The sequence below is a fragment of the Cydia pomonella genome, chromosome 1 (genome assembly GCF_033807575.1).
Source record: "Cydia pomonella isolate Wapato2018A chromosome 1, ilCydPomo1, whole genome shotgun sequence".
In the NCBI taxonomy this organism is placed as follows: Eukaryota; Metazoa; Arthropoda; class Insecta; order Lepidoptera; family Tortricidae; genus Cydia; species Cydia pomonella.
The window spans coordinates 38374994-38393197 of record NC_084703.1 but is presented as its reverse complement, the minus strand read 5'-3'; the positions used below and the strand labels follow the sequence as shown (position 1 = coordinate 38393197).

Below are 18204 nucleotides of genomic sequence, written 5' to 3'. Positions count from 1 at the left end.
GTAGTGTTTATATAATTTATGTAACCTCACACTACTAAAATACCATCAAACTGCAGTTTTACAATATGTTATTTATAATATTAACCAAATATTAACTCACGAATCGAATGCGCTTGTCCGCCATGCGCCAATTACATCAACACTTCCCAATACCGGGCCCGAAATCGGGCCCGAGAAAGAGTATTATTCCGTTTCACCAAATATCAGCAAATCGCTTACAATATATTTGAAATGTAAAGCCCCCTTCAGACTATGCGCGTGAATCGCGGTGCGACTTCGCGGAGCGAGCATAACGCGACGTTGACGTTGACTCCGCAAGGCACTGATTCAAACTGGGAACTGTCAAATTGATTTTTGGTTGATCAAGTTCCCACCCAATATAAAGTAGCCGCCATAGAAGGTTGACAGTTTAACAGATTAACCGACTCGTGAGCGAATCGCGGCGCGAAGCGATCGCGAATGTGGAGTCTTGCAAGTTCGCGCTTCGCGTCTCCTTTGACGCGGGCCAAATACCGACAAAAAACGGGGAATAAGGCGTGAACAATCTGCGAAATTGACGGAAGGGCCCTCCATATTCGCGTTCGCGGCTTCGCGCCTCGATTCGCGGACGAGTGTGGAGGGCCCTTAAAAAATGGTGGTGGTGGTGAACATTTTTTTGCAATTAGTGACAAAAAAAAATTACATTTCAAGTATTGTTCACGATGTGCAGATATTCCGTGAAACTAAAACGATTATCAGGCCCGAAATTGAGACTGGGGGCCTGCCGCGAAAACCGAAATTCGCAAATTGCGGGGATCTTACTCTTTTACTCTCACTAAAACTCCTAGAAAAGAAACTCATTCTAGGAGGGCAACGCAAGTTTAAATCGCCATAATATGGCTTATTATCTTTTATCTTTCCAAGGAAGTCATTCACTTTTCGGGCTGTTCGGTTATGGAACTCTCTTCCTGTCGAACTAAGACGCGCTCAATCCCTTGCTGCTTTCAAATCCCTTCTTAAGACTATTATCTGTCCCTTCATTAGTGTTTCTGTCCGCGTTACTGGTTATCACTCTCCACCTTCCGTAGTTATCACTTTTGGCAAGAATTATATAGTATTGTATATATGTATATACGTAGGTATATAATTATGTAAGTAGTATGTATATGTATTGTCTTACTGTTGTAGACTTAAATTTTAAGGGTATTTTAGTTTTAATTTAGTTTTTTGCACCTCCTAATTAGTTAATTTAGGTTTCATTTCTCCACTACCTAAAGGTTGTCTGGAAGAGATCGCTCTGTAGCGATAAGGCAGCCCGTTGTTTACCTCTATCTTCATGTATTATATGTTTCCATGTACATTTTTTCAGAGGTTGTGCAATAAAGAGGATTTGTATTGTATTGTATTGAAGTCAAGAGGGCTTCCGCGAGGGCACAGAATAAATAAGAGTAAAGCATAGTTCATATAGAATTGGTACGCACTAGAAATTTGTTATTTTTTTAAGTTAATAAAATAAGAAAGTTATGAATGGTGAATTTTAAATAGTAATGTATTTAGCTTTCAAATATGTATAAATTTAAAAAAATAACTCCGTTATGTTAATAATTACGAACTGTTTTCATAATGGACCCCCGTAATTTTCTGCACAACACTTTTGTCGACATTTTTGGCGTGTTGATTGCTTGTAGATCGCAATGAATTGATACCCTGGACAATTTGACTAGTCTTATTTAATTTTATTTCATGATTGCCCAATAGTATTTGATAGATTGAAATTGGGGACAATTCGAAGGATTCATCTCGCGGGGTATGTATTTGGCCTGATTATTAGCATACCATGCCAAAACTTTTTTTGAGTAGTGGCAGCTGGCTAAATCTGGCCAACATTTCACAGGACCGTTATGGGTTCTAATAAATGCCAATACTCATTTCTCTAAGCACTCTTTAATATAAAGGTCCGACTTCATTGTTGACTATGTTATAAAACTTTTCGTCTTACAGCCGCAATTATAAATTCCTTGCCATATCATATGTTTTTTTGCGAACTTGTCAAGTTTCACGAACTTATATTTTTCGGGTAAATGACCTCTATTATTGGCCATATAAAACTTCGAACCGAGTAGTTGATTAAAATCGAGTTTTACATACGTCTTATCGTCCAACTACAAGCAACCTTCGAATTCTGTCAATACTGGGTCGTACAATAGTCGAGCTAGTGTTTTAGCTTGTCGGATCTGTTTAACAGTCCGATTTGGCTGTTTTATTGCTCGATAGCTCTTATAGCCACCTCTGAGGTGAATCATCTTTATCTTTCTAGAAGTTTCTTTGATTTTTTGGGATAAATCGTAATTAGACCGTTCTGAATTTTGTTTGAGTGACCTTAGGTCTTTTTTCCCAAAATCTTGTTATTTGTCCCAGACCTCCGAATAGTTTGTGTTTTCCTGTCAGCTGATAGAGTCTCCTTGTAACGTTTTATGACCCCACAAATACTAGCTTTTAACATCTTAAGCGACTTAGCTGTCTTTGTCCGGGATCGATAAGAATTTTCGAAGTATTTGTGCACAATCAATCTTCTGTTCTCAATTTTCAAGGTCGAAAACTTTAAAATGCAAAAAGCTAGGAAAAAAATATTTTGACAATTAATACTTTGAAGGTTGGTGATTGAACTGTAATTGTCAATTTTTTTCCCGCCATGGAATTATTATTTTTTAAACATTGCTAATTATGTGCCAATTCTATATGAACTATGCTTTACTACCGTACAGAACTGACAATCCCTACAAAACCGAAGTTTGACAGCGATTCAGGGACGAATCATATTGTCCCTTTCTAATGTATGGCATTATCCCTTTCGGCTATTTAGGGTTGTCAAAATTCAAGTAATTATCTTAATGTGTAAGGAATTAAATCTCCATGTACCAAAAAGTGTCATCAAAAAACCTTAAATAGGTGGCGATACAATACTTAGAATACTTGACAAAGAAATCAAATCATAGACTGCGCACATCACTCCGTCATTAACGTCTAGGTTCTTAGCTACTCTAGCGCTACTCTGGAGAGATTGGGAACTATTATTTATAGCTGACCGCTGTTTCTGTTCCTTGCCTTTACCTTCCATATTATTGTGATTGTCTCTCTTTTACTCTAACTAAATCGCAATTAGAGTGACATAGAAAACTGCCCGCAATTGACTAACTTCGATTTTCGCGGTTATAGCCGAGAGCGGCAGAAAGGTCGAGTGTCACCCCACTGGCGAGGGTGAATATACTTTGGTGCGAAATCAATGGTAGTATAAAAATGAAATAAATAAACCCTTTTCAAGTATTTGACTATTAAATTTGGTAAAATTATGCTTACAAACACTAGTAGAATTAATTATGCGATATTAGCATTTTCCGCCAAAATATTATAGCGCTATCTGCTGTTGGAAGAAGAAAAAGTTAAACAAAAGTTGCATAACGGACCAATAGATGGCGTCCGATGCGCTAAATTTAACAAAATATGCAAATTGTTTCTAAACATGGCCGCCGGTCTGTTCTCTTAGTTTATTGATATATTTGTGATTTATTATATATTCAACCCATTGTAAGAGACTTGGAATAAGTGATAACATGCCATAGTGGTGCAAGTGGCGAATTGAAATGACTTCGACTCCAAAGACTGAGAAATGCGGACAAGGTAAGTTATGCGTGACATTCTAGTCAAGTTATACTTTTCTACGTTTGTTCTTTGGAAATCGAATTCATTTGTATCAAAACTTTATTTTACTTGGATTTACTTTCTTTTGTCTTCGTAACGCGTTATATCTTGCTTTAATTTGTGATAAACAACTATGTCCATTTGTAATTCCTTTGTTATTTTCGTTTCAAAATGCACTTGCGATGAGAAGAAAACCGTATACTTACTATATTAACCTTAAAGTATCGTTTATAAAAGAATATACAATGATTAAGTCTGTTATGAAATAAAGGGTTTCTGGTTTACGTTAATTTTTAATTAATCATTATGAAATTGTTTTTGCGCTATCAGTGAAAAGGGGGTGTGGACGGAAGTGTTTCGATTCCTATGAATTCGGCTATGTTTAGAGTACCTATTCCGAAAACATACGGGAACTCGAGGCAATATAGTTACAGAAGGCCTCAATCCCCAATAACGTGTTAGTGCTATTTCGTTTTGTTGCAAAAGTAAATAAACAAAACATACTATCAAATGCAATGAAATCTAATTACTGTTATCAGACAATATTTTTAGGAAATTTCATTTCTAAAGGGGAGAATGGAAAGATTGTATTAACACATTTAAATTTTATTTACATATCTTCATAAGTTTATGAGGGAATTTATTTAATTTTCATAAGTTATGAAAAACAATATACAACTTCTATGTTGATGAGTAATGATTAATAATGGTCATATATAGCATCAGTTTTAAATTGTTTATGCCCGTCTTCCTCACATTGACCTTGCATGACTCTTTTATAACAACAGTATCAATAAATTAAATACCATTTATTATCAAGGCCCATAGATAGATTGAGAGTTTTCATACATAGTCCTCATTTTTAGGGTTCCATACCCAAATGGTCAAACGGGACTATTACTGAGACTTCGCTGTCCGTCCATCCGTCCATCTGTCACCAGGCTGTATCTCATGAACCGTGATAGCTAGACAGTTGAAATTTTCACAGATGATGTATTTCTGTTGCTGCTATAACAACAAATACTAAAAACAGAATATTTAAGGGAGGCTCTCATACAACAAACATTTTTTTTTTTTCAGTTTTTATAAATAATGGTATGGAAAACTTCGTGCGCGAGTCCGACTCACACTTGCCCGGCTTTTTTCTCTCTGGATCTGATCATTTTGGAAAATATTTCGAAACAATTTGCTGTATATTAACAACAGCTATGCCCCTATTGTTGATTTTATTCGAATTTTTAGTTATTATAGGAGTTAGAAGCATTTAAAATTTTGTATGAAATTTGTTTTCCACTCCTAATTTTTATAATAATACAAAAAACTAAAAAAGCAAATGTTGGGGCATATCTATGGTTAATAAACATAAAACTATGTAAAAATATTTTCCAAAATATCAATATCCAGAGAAAAAAATGGGGTCTATGTTTGTTGACCAAAATGTACAAATGAACATGATTCAATGGAATAAATGATATGATAATAATATGATATGAAGAATCGGCTGCCCTCTTTTCTCTTAACATACTCGTACACATACAACAATAAAAATCTTAAATACTATAAATAATTTTGGCGACACAGTTTTCTGTTGCATTGTGAGTTCCAGTGTAGGATTCGGAAGATTCCCACTGATCCATTGAAATACCACTCTCTTAATCATGCGAGTTAATAGGCGGGTCCACACAGCGCGAGGCAATTTCCTCACGCACAAACCGGCCAGTGTAGTCGTGCCTCGGCCGAGGCGGCGCGCTCAAATACTATATCTTATTAAAATGACCATCTTTGTATAAAAATATTGCACTGATTTCAGTATTTTGTCTAATTGAAAATTAAGCACATGCATTAAGGAATATTTCATTAATTGTGACTTTCAAGTATTTTGATTATTCCTGTATCAGCAATCAATGATCTATACTTTCAGAGGTTTTTATGCGACACACCCTAATGATAATACACTCCACAACTCTATTTATTTATTCCAACTACAAGTATTGTTTTAAGCCTTAGACCTCGGAGCATAAGTTTTTTTTTATATGTGGGTGTATTATTATTTTTAGCTGGATCTTGTTTGAACGTCTGCATATGATCTGTCTATTTCGAATCAGCATAATCTGTACACGTTATTTAGTGAGTACAATAGAATAGGACTTGACTTAGGAGCGAAAGTTACCTACTTTTAAACATTTTCACCATTTTTTATTCTTTTTACGAATTTAAGATAACTTATATTGGCATAGGTACATTTCATACATATTTTCTTATTTAGTTTGTGCAATTAAAAATGGTTTATGGTTCCTATCTAATTATATATATAATAAGTTGTTTACGCGAAGAAATTTATTTTGGTCCTATTTGGTGTTTACCTCATTTCTGGCTTCGTAATTTAGCTTAGTGGATTTGCAAACTAGTTCGTTTAAAATTGATACTGAGCCAGTAATACAGTGTGTAAATCTAATACGCGCGAATCTCTTAACGGTGGTTAGTATAGGACCTAAGAAATGTAATTAGATAATTTTTACTTAGATGCAATTAAAATTTTATCCATACAAAATAATTCGGCCCGCAATGTAATGCAAACACACGCGTGTTAAACGCTCGTTGACTGTTACTTTCAAAAGCTCATATCGCGTTTGTAATGTCATTATTGTCATTAACTGCCATGAGTGGGTGAATAAGAACTAAGTATGATGCTTACGAGTATTATCTGCCTTAATAACTATCTATTAAAAGCACAGTTTAGTTTCGCCGGTTTCGCCATAGATACCTATTCTCCACGTGTCTTCCTTGTATTTCATAATAGGTTTCGCAACGTCATGCATTATGGTACCTAGAAGACTGGCAGCGTTACCTTTTTGGATGGCCAGGCTTATCCTCTGGCCGAGATAGCTGCCAGCCCTCCGGTCACCTGAGGTGTCTGTTAATACCACGAGCTAGTTATAATTACCTTTGTGTATGTTTAAGCTAGACAAGGACATGCATGTTTTTGGTGTTATTCATAAAGGTCAATTTCACATTAAGATGGATTTGCTAAAGTAAATTTTCATATGAAAGTTTTTTTTTTGGGAAGTTTTCAGTTAGTCAAATTTGCACTAATACAAATATATGTGCACATATGTTTTTGTTGAAATTTTTGGAGTATTCTCGTTTTATTCGTATGAAAATATGAAAACACAAAAATAACATTATTCGCGTTATTGTATCAACTTTACCATTTTCTCGCAAATGGCCTCATGTGATTGATCAAATTAAAACTAATTTACAATCTAGCAAATACTACTTAAATTGACATTAACCTGCATAAACTTGTATGGATAATTGGAAAAGGGCCTGAGCACAATCGCACACGCCCCTTAAGGGAAAACATTAGTGGTAATTTTTCCATACAAATGTTCTGGACATTTTCCTGACAACATCGATTTCTAAGATTTTTACGAACGGTTTTCTTTGATGGGTGGAACGGTTTTCTTTGGTGTGTTAGGAAAAATGATCTATAGATTTTGCGACATTGCCTGTTCCTCTCTAGGAAATCTCAGTTCATATGAGTATTTATATATGTTATTAACTAACACAAACGAGACTTAATCGCGTAGGTACTAAGTTTTATATTTACCTCCGACGTTTCGAGGACGGCGTTGTCCCCGTGGTCTCGGAGAAGACTGGCTAAAGTTGACATCAACATCTTCTAGCCGCGCTAGTTTTTCGAACTACCCGCAGTTGATCTTGTTTATTGACTTGAACATTGTGCGCACTAGGGATGTTACTCTGTCGACACACAACACTAACGATATTCGATATTTCGACTGTCGATATTCGTTCTCGCTTACTACTACTAATGACTGGATTCCATGTGGATGAGATCCTCAAACCCTCGTCCCGATTGAAATAGCAATGTTTTTTGATTTCAATGGCTTCCCGCACTTTTCTGCTGTAGAAATGGCGATCCGTGGAAAGGATTTTAGGGTTATGCAGCTCGATCCAGTGGTTTGGTCCTGACTCCAGTAAATTCTCAGCCACAGCAGACTTGTTCACCTGACGATTTTTGACAGCTGTGATATGTTCCTTAACTCTTTCTGCTATGGTGCGCTTTGTTTCCCCGATATCGCGCGTTATCGCGCGGCTAGAAGATGTTGATGTCAACTTTAGCCAGTCTTCTCCGAGACCACGGGGACAACGCCGTCCTCGAAATGTCGGAGGTAAATTTAAAACTGAATACGCTATTAAATCCCATTTGTGTTAGTTAATAATGTGTAAATATCGTGAAAGTTTAAATCCGTATTTATATATGGTTGGGGAACGCAAGAGGGGAGTCATACTTGCTAAGTTATAGAAAAATTATAGCATTAACTTGGACCAAAATGACCTTATTCACAATCTATTTAACGATTTTTTTAACCCTCCACCAACTTCCCTAAATTTAAAAATTCTGTAGATACTCTCCTGCTCGCTGGAAAAGAAAACTTTATGTAAGGTAAGGTGGGGTAAGACTATCACCGGGTCAAGACAAACACTTGTATGGAATCCTCATACTGTTTGTCTTGCTTCGAGCAAAATAAACTATGTTCGTGTTACCCCACCTTACCTTAACCTTTTTTCTTCCTATCATCTAATCTTTCGATTCCAATACTACGACGCTCGAGTGAATACACAAACATAATCGCTTGCTGACCAGCTTTATAGGGCTAATCCTCTTTCGGTTAAGAGTTAATTAAATCCGCAAAACTAGTAAAAAATAGTTAAAAAAAACGCTTTTCTATATCCACATACAGTTGTGTGCTATATAATACCAGTATAGACGAAAATTAAAATTAGGATAAACTACAACTTTGGGTCAATTATATTGGGTCTCCTTTTATAATTATTCTCATTACTTGACATTGTTTCAAAATTAACTATATTAATTTTTACTTAAATAATATTAGAAGTAAAAAAAATTGCGGGAAACCGGCTTTTTTACTAACTCGCCGAAATATCGGGAGGCCAAAAACAATTATAAAAGGTAATCACGGTTTATATCCCGGTCGATTTAACTCTAGTGAAACTAATCGTGTATCATTCAAAACTGTTAACTCGCCGAAATTTTCATAAAAGCGTATACTAAACGAAAAAAATATAATTGTATACTATAATTGAAATTTAGCATCTTAGTCTTCTTATAGACAATTGTATTTTTTTCGTAGGGTTTTACGTCTCTATAAGAATTTCTTCGAGTTAGTACAAAATACGGTTTTCATGATTATTTTTTATTTCCAATATTATTTAAGTAAATATTACAGTTAATTTTAAATAATGTCAAAGAATGCAGAAGAATAAAAAAGGGATCCAACATAATTGATCTAAAGTTATAGTATTTAGTTTTTTTATATTGCACACAACTGCATTTAGTCAAGCATAATGAATTTATTTTTGTTTTCTTTTTAATACAATTTTAAAATCGGTAATCTGTGAAGTGTCGACACGTTGTAGATGAAACAAGTTTTGACGTTACTTTTCCGCCGTCTCTGTTCATTCACGGTTCACTCTCCCTATAGTATTAACATAATTTTCACACGACGTGAATTTAGTATGCTTCATCAGATACGCCATCATATATTGGTTAGGTAAACATATTTGAATGTAAAATGAAGCTTAATTCGACCAGATAGGTTTTCCACTCCAGTGAGCTTTACCTATGTAGGTATCGGAATGACGCACTTAGTTTCATAAGATTGACTGGAAAATAAAATGCAATATTCTATTTTCTGCCAAACGCGGTAGGAGGTACGTCAGTCAAACAGTGCATTCGACATTTATGGGCAGCGCGCTTCGCGGGCGCAACATCTGGTGCCCACTTCAGCTCATAACTGGGCCAGGACCGTTCCATTCAGACTTATCCTAAATTAAGGCCTTCTTGTGAACAAAATCAACCTGTTAAACTGAAGATTTACTTATTTTCTCCTACTGCCCTACGATGAAATACATATATGATATATGTTTTATGTCAAATTGCCTTACAGCATAAGTAAAGTACTGAGTTGTCACGTCGATTGGGCTATTTGAATTAGAAATTCCAGCCCCTGTGCCGCTGAGACGCGAAGTTATTACGTATGCGGCGTTGTGCGCGCATCATCATTTACATTCGATATGCTAATAATACAATACAACAAATAATTTCGTACTTATGATAATTACCAGCTTCAACCCGCGACTCCTCTGCGCTGCGTAGACTGACGATTCCCGTTATAAAAACTACGCCATATCCTTCTCCGACACTCGAATACGGATTCCTCCATACTAAATTCATGCATTTAAATCATTTCAGCGGTTTAAGCGTAAATGGGTAACATACAGATAGACAGTTGAAAGTATTACTTTATTATCGTCGCTCTCTTCTGTCAATATTCTTGACATAATTTATCGTGCCAACCCTTTTAGAGTTTATTACAAAGGCCAGTTGCGTTGGATCCAATTATTTTTCTTTTCTTGGGGCGAAAATGTTATATGTACCTGTTTTATATATCCACTTGGTTTAAAATGATCGGTGTGCGGTGTGCAACAGAGCCAACAACAGGCAACGCAGCAGTCACGGATGACGCCTTGAACGTGATTGCGGCCAACGTTCTCTCGCTTCACTCGCCCGGGCGGCGCAATCGACTGTACTATTTGCTGTTTCTTCAATGGCTTTGGTAACATCCTATCTAACCAATATTATGTATGTAATGAGATCTCATCAAGGTGCGATCACAGGTTGAAAATGATAATTATATCGCCTATCGCATTATATCAATGGTGTCAACATACTAAGCTATTTTGAATATGCTTGCAGCAATTCCCTGTGATAAGTTAGGTACAACAGTAACCATTTATTGCAAATATTTTTTTACGTGCTATTGTAAGAGTTGATGGATTTGATTATGATAAGAGTCTGTCTTCGTTCGTTTTAATCAATAAAAACAAGTTTATATTGAGATCAGTTTCAAATTTGGAGGGAATTATTTTTGGCATTAGTATTTCAAATTGATTTGATTGATTTCTAATCTGATAAATAATAATCTTTAAAGAAGAGTAAGAAGTACCACAAACCCAGTACAATGTTTTAGGTTTTATTTATCTTTGAGATTCAGAAAAATCAAACTTAGGGTTGAATATTTGTTAATCAAGGGTTTAACTGCATAAGGCCATGAAGAAATAAATGAAATTAGTTTGAACTTTAAATACCGTATGTATTCAATTATATTATAAAGTACAAACACAGTACTGTTGGTCGAGACTGCCATGCTGGATAATGGGGAGATGGTTACATCGATTCATAGTGCTAGTTTATTTAGATACAGCTCAGACCGAGCGCGGCTGTAACGGGACCGCGCCCGCTCGGCTAGGTTGGTACGTGCTGCCCGCGGCCCAGCTTCCATTGCCGTGAAAAATACTTACCTATATCGTATATGCGTTGCCTTGTCGCTCGGTCGCCCGCTACATGACAGAATGGTCTTGGCACCGGTTGGGTTTGCTTTTCTAAGGGCGGGTTGTTATAAACTGTTGTCGGTTAAATTATGCATTCGGTAAAATCGTAATGATAATTATATTTAGTTATATAATTGTATTAATTGTGATATGCCTATTATGTTAACATTTTCAATTACTTTAAATTGATATTTTATATTAATTTAAATTAATGTTATGTAATTTTATTGATTATTCATTTTCACGCTTGTATGCAAGCTAGATACATGAACTGTAACACAATGTATTGTAATATCCTCATACGGTATCAATGTAAATAAATAATAATCTAATCATATATCCATATTTTACCCAGGTGAATTTATTAAACAGAGTTGTTGTCTAACTCCTGCAACGACGCTTCAGTAACCAGTGGCTCTGTAATCTGTAGTACAGTCAGTATCAAAAGTAGCGGATGAAACAACGCGCCAAAAGTATCTGATATTCCGTATAACTTTTCCAAATATATATATTTTTTTAAAATTCGCGTTTAGAAGCATATCTTTTATAGTCTTAGTTGTTCTATAGTAAAGACATCATTTTTTGTCAAGCTGTTACAGAATGTTAGATACTTATGAAGCGTTATTTGATTTGCTACTTTTGATGCTGACTGTACTCGCGAATTCCATAGCTCCGCCATTTTAAAAATCCTAAACCCGAATCCAAATAACGAATTGAACAAAATCTATATAAGTATCTGCTCACAAATTTTCTCGAGAATCGGTTGTGATATGCGACCTGTAGAGAGATATGAACAACCGGATATACAAAAGGATTTTTGCCCTAGTTGAAGGAGACTTCGCTTCGCTTGGTCAATAACAGCTTCTGCCTGCGACTTCATCTGCGTAGAATTTTTATTTGCGTTTTCCACTTGTAAAGTATGTCCCACCTTCTTAAGGGATGATTTCCGGGATATAATCTATCCTGTCATTACCTAGGACTAATTATCTACGTGTCAAATTTCATCTAAATGGTGATAATAGGTGACAGACAGACAGAATTACTATTGTATTTATTTTTTTGGTTTGATGACAAAAAAATTTTTTTTTTAAGTTTACGACGTATTAAAAGTGGCTGTAACATAAACGGACAGACAGACGGACATGACGAATCTATAAGGGTTCCGTTTTTTGCCATTTGGCTACGGAACCCTAAAAACTATACTATATCCATTCTCGGGAGTCAAACTATCTCCATACCAAATTTTTATCGGTTCAGCAGTTTGAGCGTGAAGAGCCATATTATGGTACCATCGAGCTGATCTGATGATGGAGACAGGAGGTGGCCATTGGAACTTTGTGATAAAACGACACAATTATGTTTGGGGTTGTTAGAATTGTCTCAATGTTAGTTGCCCGTGGAAAGAAAAGTACAATTCAGCAATAAAAACATGTACCAAAAATGATTTTTTTGTCATAAAACTTATTACTACTTAATCATATTTTAAAGCTTTTTGCCCAGTACCGGGTTACAATATAATATTTAGTTATTCAAGGTTCTTCTGATCATCTCTTAACCAAGAAGTTCGTAAATTTCTCCTAATGGAGCTTAACATTTAACCCTTGGACAGGTAATCGAACGATAAATTGTAAAATAAATCTAGGCTAATCACATTCCATTTCTATAGTTTCAGAAACATCACATAATCATAAGGGCTTGCATATTCAGAAAATGTAATTCTATCATACTAGTGTCCTCCGGCCCTCCCCCCGTCTGCTGATTTAAGATAAAATTGATCATAAGGGAGTATAACCGTTTGACCACATTGAATAATACAACAACAGCAGCAAAAACCGTAACGGGCGATCAGTGCTGTCGCATGTTTCCTCTATTACTGTGGGCTGGTCGCATAATGTTGGCCATGCAAATGTATGTTTGAGCGCTCCAATCTTTTCATTACAGAATCGTGATGTATCTTGATGACTTCTGTCGTAGCATCAGGTAAATTACCTTGGGCTCGCATCACAGTCAATTCAGGGCATATCCGTCGATCGTCTCGCATGGCTGACGAAAGTGAAAGGTACGGAATAAAAACCGGCTAAGTGCGTGTCGAGAGGTGCATAATTTCGGGTTTCGCTGTCATTTAAATTTTAACAACCTTCCTTCAGCCAAATCTGAAAAAACCTACAAATGGCATTCAAGATTTTGCTTGAGAAACGAACCCTAAAGTACAGTCGCCATCAAATATATCGTAGCGGCCAAGGTGGTAAAAAATATCTGAACATGCACTTTAATGTTTTGATAATACAGGGTTTGTTCAGATATTTGTGTACACCTCGGCCGCTCTGATATATCTGTTAGCGACTGTACAGATACAGATAGTGCAAAATTTAAGGTGTAAAATATGTTATTAGTTAGTTAGTTAATGCTTCTGGGCATTTTTCGCAAATCGACAACCATTGTGCCTATTTTCCGTGAAACGAGGTAGGGCTACACTAACCACCCCAGCTCCTCCACGAAGCCTAGCAAAGTTTTTAGGCTGCTAACTGACTCTCTTAATGTGCACGGAGTCCCTAGGTATTTATCTATGTTATGTGATTAAGTACAAGTTACAAGTGTATCTTGTATGGCTGGAAAGTTTACGTAACTACTGATGATCGAATTGTTTTAATAAATTTCCATCAACGTACTTGAGTTGATTGATATCTTATTATTCTAAAAAATATTTAGAAAAAGTAGGAATAAAAGGAATTGTGCCCTTATTCACTTGTATGTGTTGTATGTATGATTACGGATCCTTAAACCCTTTCACAACCGTACTCTTTCTGTGTATTATTTCATCATTAGAATTAACAACATTGCGTATAATTGCGGAAACAAAAACCGCCGGCGATAACTATAACATTAGACCTGGCTACTTGTTTTCCCTTAAACAGGTATGCCTGGCAATGCTTTATTTATGTTCCAATTATCTATAGACCATTTAAATAATTTTGAGTTTATATTTTTGACCAAAGCATTAACGAAGGTCTCCGTTTTGACTCGGGTAGTCTGTTTTCTTATGTCCGGATGTTCTCCTCTACAGGTCGCAATTCTCAACCGATTCTCGTGAAATTTTGTGAGCAAATTCTATGATGAAATTGATTTTTTTGTCGATTCAGTTATTGATTTTTTTTTCAAAATGCGGAAATTGGCATAAAGAACTTAAGCAGCAATAGCGTCTGTGGCGCTTGAGACTATTGTGAGTTCACTGTGATGATGACTCAACGAAATAAGTATTTTTCACTTTTACATTTTTTAAGCTTGTCGCGAGGTCTACAGCTCACAGAGCCAACTAGTTTATTTAGTAATTCAGTTATTTGAGTTTACATTCGTCTCAAAACTCATGAACACACTAGGTAGATAGGTACAAGTTGCCTTCGGTTATTTAACTACCTATCTAGTGATTGCTTTTACGCTCTCTGAGCTCACCTCTAAGCATAGTTGCGCAATCGTGCAGTAAACAACAAGTGTGCACTGGCCTCAACCTTTCTACAGATTTTCTTATTGATTACACTCGCACCTAATGCACTTTTTCAAATAATATATTATAAGAAATATAATCTTACCAAAAGTATGCCCCCACTGCCCTTTTAAAATTGACAGTTAGTTTTAGCTTAACTTGTCGCAATGATCTCTGCCATTTATTTTAAGTTGAGACCCTGAATTAGAATTACTTACGTGAGAACACGAGTACAAATTGCTATACGCCGATTACGGCCAATTACATGAACCAAATTATTGCTATTGAAAGGTTTTCGACCTTCATTCGAACGGATCGAAACACTTCTATGAGAAGATCCAAAGGGCCTTCAATGATTCGTTTCCTTTCCTACTATAGTAAACACCATTGCGAGTAGGCCTCTATTAATTATTCGTAAGTTTATTCATTATTAGGAGTCATGTACTCTTGGTTGGATATGTAGAGTAAAATTATCAAATATAAATTCCTGTAGGGCTAAGATTTTCTTTACTCTTTGGCTAAGATGGTCGACTCTTTATCATTTGTCACCATACCTGTCACGTTCTAACAAGTATGTAAGCGCGAAAGTGACGGGCATAGTGACAAGTGATAAAAATGGAACCATGCTGCCACTGCTGTTTTTTATTGGTTAGATTTGCTTCTAACTTAAAGCCTGATCAGTGATATATGATCATTGTCAAGAGGGCGCTGTTATTCTCATGTAGGTATACGGTGACAGTTCAGTATAGTATGAAAAAGTTAGTTCCAATAAAATTCCGCAACATGGCGCGTGATTACTGGTCAGGCTATACATTGAATATCATATTTTTTTAATTTTCGGGATCCTAAGAATGAAAATTGGAACTCCATCAAATATTAAGCTTATGTTATCTGCCCGTCCGTCTGTCTGTTACAGGTAAAGATTAGATAGGGTTCAGTAGTCACCTAGGAACTCTTACAGTTTCGCCATGTCTGTCCGTGCTCCGTGATCGTTAGTGCTACAACGCTGCAATTTGGCATGGATACATACATAAATCATGCATGGCGACAGAACGGTAAAATAAAAATTACTAAATATTTTTTTAAGGTGTAATTTGTTGACATTTTTATTCGCTGTAATCCAATGGTGGGTTATCGTTGTATAGGTCTTACAAAACGAATACGGCTCTTCAACGACCATTTTTTAATAAAGAGAATATTTTTGAAAATGAGCGCTCTGCAAGAAAAAAAAGTGTCGCCTTCCCTCTAACTTTTGAACCATGGGTCTAAAAAATATTAAAGCAAAAGCCGCGTTCGACCAGTTTTATGGGTCATGCGCGAAGGCACCCTAATTCCTAACGTCTACCTTTTGCACCTATAATTCCGGGAAAGTCGGTGAGTTGCTGACAGGCACCTATATTTCAATCCGATCAAGAGGTCGGATTAATCACATTTGTTTTAGGGGATGGACTGATCTCATTAACCCTTTGTGTAGGGATACGGGCGCCTGTTTGGGATTAATTAAATCGTAAAACAAAAGCTTAATAATTACTTTAAATGAAAACTATAGCAAACGTGATCGGTCTTAGGTTCTTCGTAAAAAGGGGTACAAAGCGCTGCTACGGTACTCCCTTATTCTTGTAATGAGCATGATACTTACTTATAACCCCCGTTTAACTTATTCCGACAAAATGGTAACTACGGAACCCTACACTAAGCATGGCCCGATATACTCTTGGTCGATATTTTTATTATACCTACGCCTGAGCTACCGATTCGAATTATTATAGTTCTGTGCAAGTATGATCCCACCACTGTTCGTCTATCTACAGTTGCTTGTTGCATAGATACTTAGATAGTCTGTAGTCGTGACGATGTTTGCCATAGCCGTAATATTGAGTAAACCCCAGCGTGGTTTTGGTAATTTACCAACGGCAAAGAAAGTTTAGAAAACGCGCAATAAGTTAGATAAATAAAGAAGCTCTGTAGTTGCGCTTCCGTACACCTACTCTTATATTTTTACTATATTTAGTATACTTTCCTCTGTATTAAAAACCTTGCTCATATAAGCCATGAGTTAAACCCACTGGCTAAAGGGAAATGCTCAACATTGTACCAGTACCAAGTATATGAAAAATTAATGTAATAAATAAACAAAAAACAATTAACACGTATAATTCAGGACTACAAGTCAGTTGCGAATGTAGGCCAAGCAATAAGAAGGTATAGAGGGAAATGCTTGGGACACAATTTTTGTCTCCGTAACTTTGTTTGGACTAGTTAGGAGGTGAACATATCAAAAGTCCAGAGGGTTTGAAGCTCCTAAAATGTAAAATGGGACTAGTGCAAACAGAGTTACGAAGTCAAAAATTATGTTCCATCCATCCAATCCATTGTGTGAATTTACAATCTGTGAAAACAAAAATATGTCTATATGTTAATATGAAAAGAAGAAAGCTAGCTCGATTAAAGGGTTTCATGCTTAGACAAATACATCTATGTGGATCCCGTTAGTCTAGGTATCAAGATCGGGTCTAGTTATTGGAAAGTGAGTTGCCTGGAGCGTGGCCGGCGAGGCGGGCGGCGCGCGGAGAGGCGGGGCGCGTGTACTGGCGTGACCCTTTGCTAAAGCAGGCGGGAGGAAAGCCTCTGTCGGCTGCTAAGGGAAACTTGATTAGGATAAAGGAAGCTCACTTGACTTTCCACAGTGCTAACTAAAATGATGTCTACAACTTGCTAAACCTTTACAGTACCGGCCAATAATATAACTATTATATACTGTTAAATGTAATCTCACATTCATAGACGAGTTAAATGCAATGTAACTCTTTAGTTTACAATAAAAGTTCAATGCAGGTATTTCTTAGATAATTTTCCTGGTTTCAAGAACTCGCGATGATAGATATCGAATAATACATAATACTAAGAAAATTTTGTTCGTTATTGGGATTTAAATGTTACACATTTGGCACATTTATTGTTTACTCTATTGTTAACTTAACTTTTCTTTTTGTTGCACCAATATGATAAAATAGTAAAACTTCAGTGTCCTGATTTTGAGCCGGAGATGACACCAAATCTTATACCTTTAAACGAGCAATTCTTGTATATATATTTCTGTGATCTCGGAAACGGCTCTAACGATTTCGCTGAAATTTGGTATATGGGGGTTTTTGGGGGTATACAATCTATCTAGATTAGTCTTATGTTTGGGAAAACGCGTGTTTTCGAGTTTTCATGCGTTTTTCTTTCGACGCAGAATATGGTCGCTAATTTCGTGTTGCCGGCCACTGTCCGTCTGGTCCAGCGGATTAAGACGCGGACTGCTAAACGAGTGTTACGGGTTCGAATCTCGCCCGGTGACTAACTCTTGTTTTTTTTTGTGTTCAAGTTTATATATATTTTTTTTAATTTTTATTGTTTTAGACAAGTTTAAATTAGTAAAAAAATTTAGTTAAGATTATTACCTATACACCACCATATTACAATAAATAGTTATAACCGAGCAAAGCTCGGTCGCCCAGGTACTATTTAATAAAGGAAGCAAAAATGGAATTACGAGGGGCATACAAATTACTTAGCGCTTAGATATTTTAACGGTTATGTCGGAAAACTATACGTAATAACCC

General features: G+C 36.2%; 1 protein-coding gene across 1 annotated transcript in view; it reads left to right on the top strand.

The window, feature by feature from the left end:
• Positions 1 to 3428: 3428 nt before the first annotated feature.
• The window catches only part of LOC133522401 (guanine nucleotide-releasing factor 2), a 66649-nt gene continuing 51873 nt past the window's right edge, over positions 3429 to 18204 (top strand). The window contains exon 1 of the mRNA XM_061857791.1: positions 3429 to 3657. Coding sequence (XP_061713775.1) covers positions 3621 to 3657 — 37 coding nt within the window. The 5' untranslated portion in view covers positions 3429 to 3620. The remainder of the gene's footprint in view (positions 3658 to 18204) is intronic.